Genomic DNA, 15,085 nt, shown 5'->3' on the forward strand with positions numbered 1-15,085 from the left:
TGTGATTGGCCCTTTATCTTGTTTGGGTTGGAGGTCTGCTTTAAGGTGGAACTATAAATGTACTGTGAAAGTTGATGGTAAAAATGAGGGAAATGCTCTTTGTTGGGTGAAATGCGGCCTATTGTGACCATTTGAATGCCATGAAGCCTCCATTGTAATATGAGGACAGATAAGACACAACAAAGGCTCAGACGTTTCCGAGGCGCCCGAGCCTCACAGCCACGCGCGCTCCCAAAGCTTTCCATCAGCACGGGCGCGCCCCCGTCTCCTGAGGCAGGGGGCGCGCCGGGGTTCCCACGCCTCTCTGGCTGCTGCGCAGACTCGGTGGCGCGGGGCTGTTGGTAGCTCGGCCCGGATCATTGGCCTGCTCTTCTCTCAGGGAAAGTTTATTTTCCAGGACTGGAGCGCCGTACCGGAGGAGTGCTGCCCTACCGAGCATTATATAGCCCCGGTACCGGGGGTAAGACAGGCGGCCGGGCCCTCGGTCCCTGAAACCCTCCCGGGGAATGAGCGGCTCCCGCAATAACCGGGTCATGGTGGAAGGAGTGGGGGCCAGGGTAGCCCGGGGCCCGGACTGGAAATGGGGGAAGCAGGATGGCGGAGAGGGACATGTGGGCACCGTGCGCAGCTTCGAGAGCCCAGAGGAGGTGGTGGTGGTCTGGGACAATGGCACCGCCGCCAACTATCGCTGCTCCGGGGCCTACGACCTCCGAATACTGGACAGTGCGCCCACCGGTAAGATCACTGGGGGAGGGGGAACTGGGATCTACCACACGGGGGACTGGCATCTACCACACAGGGGGAACTGGGATCTACTACATGGGGGATCAGGAGAACTGGGATCTTCTACACAGGAAGGGGTCAGGAGAACTGGGATCTACTACACGGGGGTCAGGAGAACTGGGATCTACTACACGGGCAACAGGAGAACTGGGATCTACTACACGGGCAACAGGAGAACTGGGATCTACTACACGGGCAACAGGAGAACTGGGATCTACTACACGGGCAACAGGAGAACTGGGATCTACTACACGGGCAACAGGAGAACTGGGATCTACTACACGGGCAACAGGAGAACTGGGATCTACTACACGGGCAACAGGAGAACTGGGATCTACTACACGGGCAACAGGAGAACTGGGATCTACTACACAGGAGGGAACAGAACTGGGATCTACTACACAGGGGGTGGGGGAACATGAGAACTGGGATCTACTACACGGGGGAACAGGAGAACTGGGATCTACTACACGGGGAACAGGAGAACTGGGATCTACTACACGTGGGAATCAGGAGAACTGGGATCTACTAGACAGGGGGAATCAGGAGAACTGGGATCTACTAGACAGGGGGAATCAGGAGAACTGGGATCTACTAGACAGGGGGAATCAGGAGAACTGGGATCTACTAGACAGGGGGAATCAGGAGAACTGGGATCTACTACACAGGGGATCAGGAGAACTGGGATCTACTACACAGGGGGGATCAGGAGAACTGGGATCTACTACACAGGGGATCAGGAGAACTGGGATCTACTACACAGGGGGATCAAGAGAACTGGGATCTACTACACAGGGGGGATCAGGAGAACTGGGATCTACTACACAGGGGGGATCAGGAGAACTGGGATCTACTACACAGGGGGGATCAGGAGAACTGGGATCTACTACACAGGGGGGATCAGGAGAACTGGGATCTACTACACAGGGGGGATCAGGAGAACTGGGATCTACTACACAGGGGGGATCAGGAGAACTGGGATCTACTACACAGGGGGGATCAGGAGAACTGGGATCTACTACACAGGGGGGATCAGGAGAACTGGGATCTACTACACAGGGGGGATCAGGAGAACTGGGATCTACTACACAGGGGGGATCAGGAGAACTGGGATCTACTACACAGGGGGGATCAGGAGAACTGGGATCTACTACACAGGGGGGATCAGGAGAACTGGGATCTACTACACAGGGGGGATCAGGAGAACTGGGATCTACTACACAGGGGGGATCAGGAGAACTGGGATCTACTACACAGGGGGATCAGGAGAGCTGGGATCTACTACACAGTTGGATCAGGAGAGCTGGGATCTACTACACAGTTGGATCAGGAGAGCTGGGATCTACTACACAGGGGGATCAGGAGAGCTGGGATCTACTACACAGGGGGATCAGGAGAGCTGGGATCTACTACACAGGGGGATCAGGAGAGCTGGGATCTACTACACAGGGGGGATCAGGAGAACTGGGATCTACTACACAGGGGGGATCAGGAGAACTGGGATCTACTACACAGGGGGGATCAGGAGAACTGGGATCTACTACACAGGGGGATCAGGAGAGCTGGGATCTACTACACAGGGGGATCAGGAGAGCTGGGATCTACTACACAGTTGGATCAGGAGAGCTGGGATCTACTACACAGTTGGATCAGGAGAGCTGGGATCTACTACACAGGGGGATCAGGAGAGCTGGGATCTACTACACAGGGGGATTAGGAGAGCTGAGATCTACTACACAGGGGGATCAGGAGAGCTGGGATCTACTACACAGGGGGATCAGGGGAACTGGGATTTACTACATAGGAGGAGTCAGGAGCTGGGATCTACTACACAGGAGGGGGTCGAGAGAACTGGGCTTTACTACACGGGGGATCAGGAGAACGGGGATCAGGAGACAGTACTGGGATCTGCTATATAGGAAGGATCAGGAACCAACCAGCATAGGGATCTTCTATGTAGGAAGGATCAGGAGCCAGCACTGGGATCTACTATATAGGAGGGATCAGGAGTACTGGGATCTGCTCTATAGGAGGAGGCATCAGGAGACAGCACTGAGATCTACTACATTGGAGGGATCGGGAGACGGCACTGGGATTCGCTTTATTGGAGGCACCAGGAGCTCTGAGATCTGCTATATAAGAGGGATCAAGTGCCAGCACTGGGATCTCCTATGTTATAAACCTTCAGCTAACACTATGGAGGATCCTGGTACACCATCACCTGGTTTGCAGTGCATATCCTGTTACTGTAGATTGGATAACTATAAATCATAAACAATCTTCGGTCTTTGGCTGCAGATCTGGTCATACAAGCTTGCTCCCATGTAAACATGTAGATTTGGACATCTGTACTGGGCGACACATGTAATTTTATCTAAGTGTGTGTAACGTAAATTCATATTTGTATGGCAGACCTTATCTTTATTATGTTTATCATGTTGACTTTAAAGGAGTATTATGACCTGCTAAAATGTAATGTCAAATATGACAGAATAATCTTAAAGTGGAGTTCTACCCACCTTTACAACTTGGTCTTAAAGGAAAGACCACCCCTTGTTTTTGCATAACTATTCACCCCCCCCCCCATACTTTTTCTGAAGTACTGCTGCGGGCCAATGCATCATTTCCTCCTTATGGTGAATAGGACACATTGGAAATTATTATTATTGTTTTTCATATGTCCTTCCATTGATGTGCATTTTATAGCTGTGCTAAAACGCAGATCAACACACTGGTGTGAATTGGCCCAGGCAGTTCATCACTGGAAATGCACATTAGGCCTCTTGCACATTGCAGCTTTAAAAGTACAGCTTTAAAAAAAACAATTTTTTTTTATTACTGAGCTAAAATACAGCCCGTTAATTGTAATGTGCCTATGCACACAGGCGCGTAAACAAGCTGTGTATTTTTTCAGAAAAAAAAAAATCATAGAAAAATCTGCATTTTTGGTCAGTAATTTAGCGCCTCGTGCGCAAAAACGTGCGATTGCGTGCAAATGCCCTTTTTGTGCAGAACAAAAACACGAGAATACGTTTTTGCACAAAAATGCGTGAAAATGTGCGAAAATACATACAAAGAACAGTCTGAAAAAGGAGATGTTCAAACAGGAGTATTGTGTGTAAGAAGCAAGCAAATTATATTTGGGGTTTCTGGACTGTTTGGCCCAAGCTTTTTATTTTGTAAATTTGTGTTCTGCCCACTTTGAAAGGTGAAGAAACATATAACTTTTTCTAGCGTTAAAAGAAAATAAGTAAACAGAGAATGATTGAAATATAATATGGTAAATGTACTTTAAATGAAAGAAGTTAGCAATTTAATGTTAATTATGCAAGAATAGTAATACATGAAATTCGTTGCATCCTTCGGCAGCTTATGTGCATCTATCCATTCATTCATTCATTCATTGATTCTATACAATTTAATGAGCAGCTGTCACTGTTTTCTTGGAGCAGTTGGTTCATTTCAAATTGTAACGGCCAATCATTTGGCAGCTATCAGTGCTGTCAGTGATGATGTCATTCTTTGTCTAAATAGTGGAACAATTTGGGGACTGTGTGGGCACAGAAATGACAATGAAAATCAGACATAGATAATTTTTAAACTTTATGTGACACTGGTTCTGTTTTTTTAAAGGGACAAAAAGCTGTGGCAAAGGCGCAATCTTTTTTGTTGTGTGGATTAAAACCTAAGAGCAGAAACTTTGGTTTATTTAGCTGTTTTTTTTTTTCTTTATTCCAGGTTTCATTATTCAGCATCAGTATATCTCAATGTTCCTTTTTATTTATATAATATTGACAGATGTGCTTGTGTGAGAACATCTGTTTATCAAAGATAGTGTTATAACTGTAGTACAGTATTTGGAAGAAAGGGCCAGTCTGGTGAATTCAAAAATACTTGCTTACAGTAGTTTGTGTGGTTTTGGAGAGAGTGAGGCAGGGTTAGATACCCTGTAAAGTTTTTCTACTATCTAGGGCTCTGTTTAAAACAGTCTGCAAACATTGGTGCAATATTGCTGCATTGTTAATGCATGCATTTAGTAAAGGCTTGGACCTATTGTTATACAGAGATGGCAGCTAAGTTCTAAGAGCATGGCTTTTTGGGTGCTTTTTGTTTTGCGCCAGAAAATATTCCTTGCCTATAAGGCAGATCAGATGTGTGATGGTGTCAGGCTCTACAATGCAGACTTCCCATATAGATGCTACCTATGTATAGCACAACACTTCTTAATGCAGGAATACCAATTCCTTTATATGTGATAGGAACACTAACCATAGATCCCTTTCCAAAGATGCTACTTGTGTTTTTTTTATTTTTATTTTTTTATTACGTATCCCTTCAATGTGCTTGTGTGAAAACTAACAATTTGGAGATTTAAGTGGTTGTAAATAGAGGTGCATCGAATGGAAATTTTGATACTGAAACTGAGGATGCTCTTTGACCAAACGTATTTATGACACGTTATTTACAAGTTAAAATCGTATTGAAAATTACTTAGAAACCCCAAACCTATATAATTTTTTAGTAAAGAATAACATGGCGGTAAACGCAATTTTTGTGGGAAAAAATACACTTCACTGAATAAAAAAAAAATGAAACCGTAAAGTTAGCCCCTTTTTGTTTTTTTTGTTTTTTTGCATAATGTGAAAGATGTTATGCAGAGTAAATAGATTCCTAACAATATGTTACACTTTAAAATTGCACGCACTTGTGGAATGGCGACGGTACTTAAAAATATCCATAAGTGATGTTTACATTTTTTTTTTTTTAAACGGTTACCAGCTTAGAATTACAGAGGAGGTCTTTGGCTAGAATTATTGCTCTCGCTCTAACGATCACAGTGATACCTCACATGTGATTTGAACACTGTTTACATTTGTGGGCGTGCTTTGTGTATGCGTGTTTTGTTTTGTGCGTGAGCACGCGGGGATATAGGGGCGCTTTAAAAATGTTTTTTTTCTTATTTGTTATTTTTATACTGTAATATTAAAGAAAAAAAAACTCTCTCTTTTTTTTTTATTGTCATACGGAATGTAAAAATCAATTTTGACAGTAAGGCCACTTTCACACTGAGGCGCTTTACAGGCATTTTAGCGCTAAAAATAGCACCTGTAATGCACCTCTCCTGTTACTCCAGTGTGAAAGCTTGAGTGCTTTCACACTGGAGTGGTGCGCTTGCGGGGATGTTAAAAAATAAATAAATAAAAAGTCCTGCAAGCTGTATCTTTGGGGCGGTTTAAGAGCTCCTAAAACGCCCTGCCTGTTGAAATCAATGGGCAGCTCTGCCAAAGTGCTTTGGCAGTGGCGTTTTGCAAGTGATATTAACCCTTTCCTTGGCCACTAGTGGGAATTAATCAAAAAAAATAAAAAAAGAAAATATATATATATATATATATATATATATATATATATATATATATATATATATATATAGTGTGTGTGTGTGTATGTAAAAATATTCACTAACAAAGCAAACAAAAAAAAGTTTTAATTGTTTATCGTTTATAAAAGATGTAAACAAAATAAAAAAAGCAGGAAAATAATCATGAAATGGAGGAGAATAGGTAGTTAAGGCTGATTAGAGTAAATTAAGGGTTAAGGGGGGTTAAACAGAGGAACATTTGTTCATCCCTTTGATCTGCAGATGAAGAAATGGAAATATACAAAAATAAACCATGTTTCTTTTTATTTTAGTGAGCAATGTTGGTAATAAACATTGCCGGCTGCTTTATTTTTATTTTTATTTTTTTTTTGACAGCTCCAATTACCAGACTTCTTTAACACTGGGGAGACCCACTGACATCTCAAAGAGCCGAGCCTGAAAGTATTGGTTTCAGGTATTGGTGCATTTGCACGAGTACCGATACTTGTGCAAATACTCATCAGTGCGGATACTAGTATCCGTGCAACCTTACTTAAAAACATTAAACGCCAAAATCTGCATTTCTGAATACCTTTTTTATTTTTTTTAAATCCGTGCCGTTGGCTGCTGAATAAAGCATAAGTGACGTAGGAGACCCGATCAAAGCCGATTAGGACTTTATTCAGGACTCTGGCCAGCCGGCCGACATGCCGGCTGGTCGCTCAGGTCTACCCGGGGGGGGGGTCTGGAGACCATAGCGGTACAGCGACTCCAGGCATCACTCCGGTACAACCACTTCAACAAAATGATGTACAGGTACGTGATTTTGCGTGAAGTGGTTAATATCATGAATTTAAATGAATATGACATTATTGGCTTGCTATTGGGGGCACTGGTCAAGGGGAAGGAGCCAGGAACACCAGCGGGAGACCTGAGAAGAAGAGTAACGGGGCTGCTCTGTGCAAAACCATTGCACAGAGCAAGTATGACATGTTTGTTATTTAAAAAATAAAATAAAAATCCAAACTTTTTTTAATATCACTTTAAAGTGGTTGTAAACCTTTACAAACCACTTTGACCTACAGATAAGCCTAGATTTAGGCTCCATGCACACTGAAGCTGATAAACTGCAGTTTATTGGAGTTTGGGCGTTTTTTGTAAAAGCCCATAAACTCCACTCTGTTAGCCTATGTGTCCATGCACACATGGACGTTTTTCAGCTTTAATGAGCAGTGGAGTTTATGGGCTTTTTTCTGAACGCCAGAAATTTGCGTTCAAAGTGCTGTTTTCAGCGGCAAAAAACGACAAACGCTCATTAACGCTCATTAACGCTCGTTCATTAGTGTTCGGGATTCTATTTTTCAATGCATTGTGGGATTTTTGGAGTGTCCTCTGTGTATTTTTATAAAAAACGCCCATTAACGCTAACGCTGTAAAACGCTCATTAACGCTAGTATAAAACGCTGTTAAAAGCAGGTTTTTCAACCAGCGTTTTCTGCCAGCAATCTGGCGTCCAGAAATAGCTTTTTTGAGCTTCAGTGTGCATGGAGCCTAAGGCTTACCTGTAGGTCCAAGAAATATCTCCTAAACCTACACGGTTTAGGAGATATTTGCCAAAAGACAGGCACTGCTGTCTATGGCGCATGCGTCGTAGACAGCGGTGCGCAGGCACACTGAGCGCGCCGCTGTTAACGGCGATATGCTGCGAGTGGCGGCTCCCGTGCGCATGCGCGGGAGTGACATCATCACGGCTCCGTCGAATAACAGCGCCGGAGCAACGAGACCCACCAAGAAGATGGATGCTCCGTACACAAGGGGACAGCGGTGACTTCGCTTGCTCCTGTGTCAGGTAAATGACACATAATGGACTACTATGCGATGCATAGTAGTCCGTTATGCTTTACCTTTGCAGGGAATCAGAGGAAGTAAACTCATCAGGGTTTATTTCCTCTTTAATGCTTAACACTAAAAGTGCCTGTCTGACACGACTTGTTTACTTACAGTATACATGTTTTACTGCTTTAAATATTGTATTTAAAGCGGTTCTTCACCCTAAAGGGGAAGTTCCGCTAATCTGATCCCTCCCCCCCTCCGGTGCCACAATCGGCACCTTTCAGGGGGGAGGGGGGTGCAGTTACCTGGATAATCCAGGTATCTGCACCCACTTCCGGCCAGACCGCCGCAGATGCCCCCCCCCCTTTGTGTTCTGGGAAACACACAGTTCCCAGAGACACAGCGGGGGACCATAAGAGACGCACAGCGCGACTCGCGCATGCGCAGTAGGGAACCGGGCAGTGAAGCTGTAATGCTTCACTTCCAGATTCCCTGACAGAGGATGGCGGCGGGGGCAGCAGCGAGACGAGCGATCGCTTGTCATCTGCCGCCGACATCGCTGGACCCTGGGACAGGTAAGTGTGATTTTTATTAAAAGTCAGCAGCTGCAATATTAGTAGCTGCTGGCTTTTAATATTTTTATTTTAGGTGCAGAACCGCTTTAACCACTTACCGACTGCAATACATACATACATAAATACATACATACATGTACACATTGTTTCAGCCATAACCCCTATAAACTACTTGCAAACCACAATCAGCCATAACCCCCTGTGCTGTTGGTGCTCCTAGGGCAGTGATGGCAAACCTTGGCACTCCAGCTGTTTTGGAACTACATTTCCCATGATGCTCATGCACTCTGCAGTGTAGCCAAGCATCATGGGAAATGTAGTTCCAAAACATCTGGGGTGCCAAGGTTCGCCATCACTGTCCTAGGGATTATCAAAGATTTGGATTTTTTTTTTTTAATAACCTAACCCTGACTTGTACTTCTCAACAACATTGTCCCTTTACTTGTTTGGAGAGTTTCTTGGTCTTCATGACAGTATTTGGTTAGTGGTGCCTCTTGCTTAGGTGTTGCAGCCTCTGGGGCCTTTCAGAAAGGTGTGTATTTATATGTAATGACAGATCATGTGACACTTAGATTGCACACAGGTGGACATCATTTCACTAATTATGTGACTTCTGAAGGTAATTGGTTGCGCCAGAGATTTTTATGGGCTTCATAACAAAGGGGGTTAATATATAAGCACATGCCAATTATCAGTTTTATTTCTGAAAAATAGTTTTATGTATATATGTTTCTAATTTTTCTTCAACTTAGACTATTGTGTTCTGATCCATCACATATAATTCAGATAAAAAATAAAAATAAAGGCTGTAATGTAACAAAATGGGTAAAAAGACAAGTGGGTGAATACTTTTGCAAGACACTGTATGGCAGTGTACTCGCATGCACCACTCTATATAAAGCATAGGCCTGTAAATAAACTTGTAAATCAAATGTGCCAGAAAGGGCTTGGTCCTTGAAGTGGTTTCTTGTTCACATGTAGTGACAGTCCCAGCTTTGGGACTTTCACACAGATGCTGTGCAGTTTGAATGCACCGCGGGTGTACCACAGTGTCCCTGCTGGTTTGATGTGGGTTAGCTGCAGTGTGGTCATAGTGCAGCACAACAGTGTAAAAGGATCAAATTGGATACAATCAGCCCGCCCATAGATGGATCAAATCTTGGCTGGTCCCTGCTGAACCAGCCGAAATTCAATCGGCTTTGGCGAGACCTTCAGAACTTTTCTTGTTACAGCTACTTGACAGCTGGACTTGATGATGTTCTTTCCATATGTAGACAAGATGCTCATAAAATGCATACAGATTGAACCCCTTCCCTTTCCTACATGTCAGTAAATGCATTTAACATAGCCAAAAGCCCAATATGAGTAACGCTTATTTGTAGTTTCTTTTGGTGTGTTAGACTCTGAGTCATTTTACTGCCTAGGGGTTTTTAGATGAATAACTTGGTTATAATGTGGCTGGCTGGACAATCTATTTATCTCTGCTCCTTTAGTTATACAAAAACAATTGTTACTTTTGATGCTAAAAAGTCTATCCATTGTGTATTAAAATTATAATATATATTTTTCTTTAAGGTGTAAAACATGATGGGACAATGTGTGATACGTGTAGACAGCAGCCGATCATTGGAATCCGTTGGAAGTGCGCCGAGTGCACAAACTATGATCTATGCACTATGTGTTATCATGGAGACAAGCATCATCTAAGGCATCGATTTTATCGAATCACTACACCAGGAAGTGAACGGTAACTACGGTTTTTGAAAGGGTTTGCACCTGGACAACTGTACCTTTTGGTACAGTTGTCCCTAAAGGGTAACTCCACTTTTGTGGGAGAAATATAGTAAATAAAATAATATATAATTGCTACACAATCCATATTCTAATTTAATTGTATTAAAAATTACCTTTCCTTTTCAATCTACAGCCACTGTAATTTTCTGTAAAGTTCAATGCAGTGTGGCAACCTGGAGGCCTTCTGTACACAGATGGTATACAGAACTTCTCTAGAAATGTTATTTCCTGCTTCTGTGATTGGCTCACTCATTTCCCCAGATCTCTGCACTAAGACACAAGTCAGATTTTAGGCATTCTCTGCAACAAAATGTTAATTTTTGTTGACATGCTCCCAAAGTGTTAATTACTTGTAAAGGGATGCAGACATTGCAACTTTCATAGTTGGAACACTGCAATTGCATCAGCTGATAAATACTGAGAAAGTCACTCCCATTCATATTCACACTGCACTTTAATAATAAAACAGAGCTAATCCTTTAGAACACAGGCATGTAGGAATCTGTAACATTTGTTAAAATCCTTGCAATATACATAGATTGGGGGATTGTTTTATTTTTCTTAAAGTGGAGTTCCACCCATTTCCTGAACTTAGGTTATACTTTTGACAATGGCTATTTATTGAATTTTTTTTTTCTTGTAAATACCTTATTTTCCGTTTCTTGTCCGTCACTAGGCGATTCGCAAGAATTCTTGGGATAGCGTTGTCATGTATCCCAGGAGTCCTTGCGAATCGCCTATTGCCGAATTCTCACATTTTTTTGGCAGATAGGAAATGATGCGAATGGGAGGAGTTTATGCATCAGGCGGGAGGAAGAGAGAGTTTTCCTGTAATACTGGAGCCAGGGGACAGCACTGGTGATAGAACGGGCAGCATGGCAGAACCTCCTCCCTCACTATGCAAAGCTGCAGGCAGCAGAGAGATTACATAAACTCTCTGCTGCCTGCCCTCTCTCTGGGGACCCTAATTGAGGAGGGGGGATCTCTCTGGGGAAGTGGTTGCACAGGTGGCTGCACTTGATGGTTGCACAGGTGGCTGCATTTGACGGGTGATTTGCTGGGGGTGATGTGATGCGATCTGCTTGGGGAGATGTGGTGCCATTTGCTGGGGGTGATGTGATGCCATAGAAATGAATCTTTACTTGGTCTACGCCAGGCAAATATAATTAGCGGACCTCCAGCTGTTGCAGAACTACAGGTCCCATGAGGCATAGCAAGACTCGGACAGCCACAAGCATGACACCGAGCGGCAGAGGCATGATGGGACTTGTAGTTTTGCAAGAGCTGGAGGTCTGCTAATTTGCAGGTAGGCAATACAAGAAATAAGGCAATTGTAATTTATTTCCTGGAGGGAGGAGGGGAGGAGAGGTTAGCATAGCTAATGGGTGGCAACTTCCTCTGACACTGCCATTGCTATGGTAAACTGACCTGAAACCTATTACACCGCTTGTGCTGCACTGAGCATTTGTGAGATCTGCAAGGATGCGATCCAGGAAGAAATACAGTCTGGCTTCAGATGCTCACACTTAAAGCGGGAGTCCACCGGGACTCCGTGTTTTTTTTTTTTTTTTTAAAAGCCAGCAGCTACAAATACTGCAGCTGCTGACTTTTAAAATAGTGACACTTACCTGTCCAGCGCGCCCGCGATGTCGGCACCTGAAGCCGATCTCTAGGTCGCCTGTCGGGTCCTGCCGCCGCCATCTTGGGTATGGGAATCAGGAAATGGAGCCTTTCGGCTTCATTTCCCGGTTCCCTACTGCGCATGCGCGAATCGCGCTGCGCAATAAGGACGCTCCCCGCTGCCTCTGGGATCTGTGTGTTTCCCAGCAGGCAGCGGGGCACTTGTGGGAAGGGGCAGGCACTTGCGGAAAGGGGCTTAAGTTACGCCCCTTTCCGCAGAGAGCTATCCCGGAAGTGGGTGCAGTTACCTGGATTATCCAGGTAACTGCACCCCCCTCCCCCCTGAAAGGTGCCGATTGTGGCACCGGAGGGGGGGAGGGTTCCGATGAGCGGAAGGTCCACTTTAGGGTGGACCTCCGCTTTAAGATGGCCACGGCTTGCTGGAAGTTTATAAAATAACAAACTAATGGTATAAACTAACAAAACAGACCTTAGTTTACAGACTAACTTTACTAGAATACATTAACCTTGTGTATTATAGGGGTATTTTTATTTAAAATGTATAAATTCGGCCGGAACACAGTTTTAAAAAAAGTGGATTTCAAAGTAAAATTGCAAAGACATTATATCATTATCTACTGTACATAATATCAAATGATTCTGAGAATCTGGAGAAATCTCTGTGCGCAAAGGACAAGGCCAAAATGCAATATTGGATGCCCGTGATCTTCAGGCACTGCATTAAAAACTGGCATAATTCTGTGATGGACCATCACTGCATGAGCTCAGGAATACTCCCAAAATTCACTGTTCTATGAGCACAGTTTGCTGTGCCATCCAAAAATGTAAGGTAAAGCTCTAGCATGCAAATAAGAAGCCATATCTGAAATTGATGCAGAGACATCACCGTCGTCTTTGGGCCAAAGCTCATTTAAAATGGTCTTTTGCAAAGTGGAAAACTGTTCTGGGTCAGACTAATCAAATTTGACTTTTTTGGCAACCAGGGGGGACAAACCTGGACTAAAAAGGAGAGGGATCTTCCAGCTTGTTAATGGCATCAGTTCAAAAGTCTGCATGGGGTGCCTCATTGCATATGGAATGGGCAGCTTGCACATCTGGAAATGCACTATTAATGCTGAAAGATATATCCAGGTTTTAGAGCAGCATATGCTTGCATATTTCAGCAGGAAATGCTAAACTGCATACTGCATCTATGACAACAGCGTGGCTTCGTAGTAGAAGAGTGTGGGTTCTTAATTGGCCTGCCTGCAGTGCAGACCTTTCACCAACTGAAAATATTTGGTGCATCCTGAAACAAAAAATATGATGAAGACCCAGTACTGTGGTGCTGTTAGAATCCTATATCAGGCAAGAATGAAGACAACATTCCTCTCCCAAAACTCCAGCAACTGGTCTCCTCAGTTCCCAGATGTTTACAGAGTGTTTTTAAAAGAAGAGGGGATGGTACACCATGGTAAACATGGCCCTGTTACAACTTTTTTTGAGATGTGCTGCTGCCATCAATTAAAAAAATGACCCTATTTTTTTTCTTAAAATTATAAATGTTTTCATTTTAAACATTTGATATGTATTCTATTGTGATTAAAATATAGGTTTATGAGATTTGAAAATTGTTGCTTTTGGTTTCTATGTAGATTTTACACAGCGTCCCAGCTCTTTTGGAATTGTGTTTGTATCTAATGTGTTGCTGTAAAACATGCTTTGATACACAACATGGCTTTTCCAAAGTGGTGGTGAACCTGCCGTTGGAGGTGACTGTATTGCTGATAGTGTAAATTCTATGTTTTAGGCCCCTTCCAAAGGGCCAGACCGATCAGACCAACCGTTGCCCTCTAAGAAGCTGCGGATGTCAATGGACATTTGCCCGCTAAAAACAGACCATGGGAATCCTTCCCCATCCACCTGGCAGATAGAATTAGATGACAGTCGGATGAAAATGGTAAGGCGATCTGTTTCCATCCGACCGCCCATAGAAGAAAGTGGGATGTGTTCGTGTTACCTCAGCGGATGCAGACAAAGTGTTTTTTTTTAATTTTATTTTTTGTTAATGGTGTGGAAAATAATTCAACTTAGTCAACCTGTTATTTTCACTACACAATGGGTACTGCACAGTTAAAAGACTTCTTATTTGAAAAAAATCTGTTTTCCCTCACTTGCTGTCTCTCTGATACCCATACAACATAGACAGTTCTAACTCTACCTCACCCCACTAGTGGAGAGATTTTCTATCACTTCTGTTCCAAGAGCAAGTGAAGAGCAATATCCAAAATAAGAATGTAGGCAGCAATAAAAATCTGATTTTGGCTCTAACCCTTCTCTGTTCTCTCCAAGAGGAAACAAAATTGTTGTTCTAGTGTTGGTCTTTACTCATCGCTTGGAAATTCTTTCTTTAACCCTCCAGTGTGCTTTTGGAGTCCCGGCGCAAGTCAAAGAAGATAACAGCACGGGGAATTTTTGCTGGTGCTAGAGTTGTACGTGGAGTGGACTGGCAGTGGGAAGACCAAGATGGTGGAAATGGGAGGCGAGGCAAGGTAAGAATATTGAGTATCCCTGAACAACAGGCGATAGCAAGAACTTATGTTTATGTTAATCAGTTGGTGGAGCTCCACCCAAAAGGGGATCTTCTGCTTTCAACCCCCCCCCCCTGAAGGGGGGGCCTCGCTTGTAACCCCTCCCCCCCTTTCCTTACCTGCCTGGATAGAGGTCTGGTGTGGATTCTTGGGGGGGGGGGGGGGGGGGCACTCCGTATTATTTTTTAATGTTGTCATTTTCTTTTCATGTTGTGTCTGGTGTGTGTGTGTGTGTGTGTGTGTGTGTGTGTGTTTTTTTTTTATTTTTTATTTATTTTTTTAACCACTTTCAGACCGGACCATTTTGCTGGTAAATGACCAGAGGTCTTTTTACAATTTGGCACTGCGCTGCTTTAACTGGTAATTGCGCGGTCATGCAATGTTGTACCCAAACAAAATTTGCATCCTTTTTTTCCCACAAATAGAGCTTTCTTTTAAAGGTATTTGACTGACTCTGCGATTTTTTTTATTTTTTGCGATATAAACGTAAAAAGACCGCAAATTTTGAAAAAAAATGATATTTTCTACTT

General features: G+C 43.6%; 1 protein-coding gene across 2 annotated transcripts in view; it reads left to right on the forward strand.

Annotated features, from left to right (window-relative positions):
- The first annotated feature begins 298 nt into the window (after positions 1-298).
- The window catches only part of MIB1 (MIB E3 ubiquitin protein ligase 1), a 131,790-nt gene continuing 117,003 nt past the window's right edge, over positions 299-15,085 (forward strand). For both annotated transcript variants that reach the window (XM_077492557.1, XM_077492556.1), the window contains exons 1-3: positions 299-735; positions 10,126-10,297; positions 14,387-14,516. In XM_077492557.1, coding sequence (XP_077348683.1) covers positions 507-735; positions 10,126-10,297; positions 14,387-14,516 — 531 coding nt within the window. In that variant the 5' untranslated portion in view covers positions 299-506. The remainder of the gene's footprint in view (positions 736-10,125; positions 10,298-14,386; positions 14,517-15,085) is intronic.

Source organism: Lithobates pipiens, unplaced genomic scaffold (genome assembly GCF_037356315.1).
Source record: "Lithobates pipiens isolate NorthernLeopardFrog02 unplaced genomic scaffold, aLitPip1_a1.2 Scaffold_19, whole genome shotgun sequence".
In the NCBI taxonomy this organism is placed as follows: domain Eukaryota; kingdom Metazoa; phylum Chordata; class Amphibia; order Anura; family Ranidae; genus Lithobates; species Lithobates pipiens.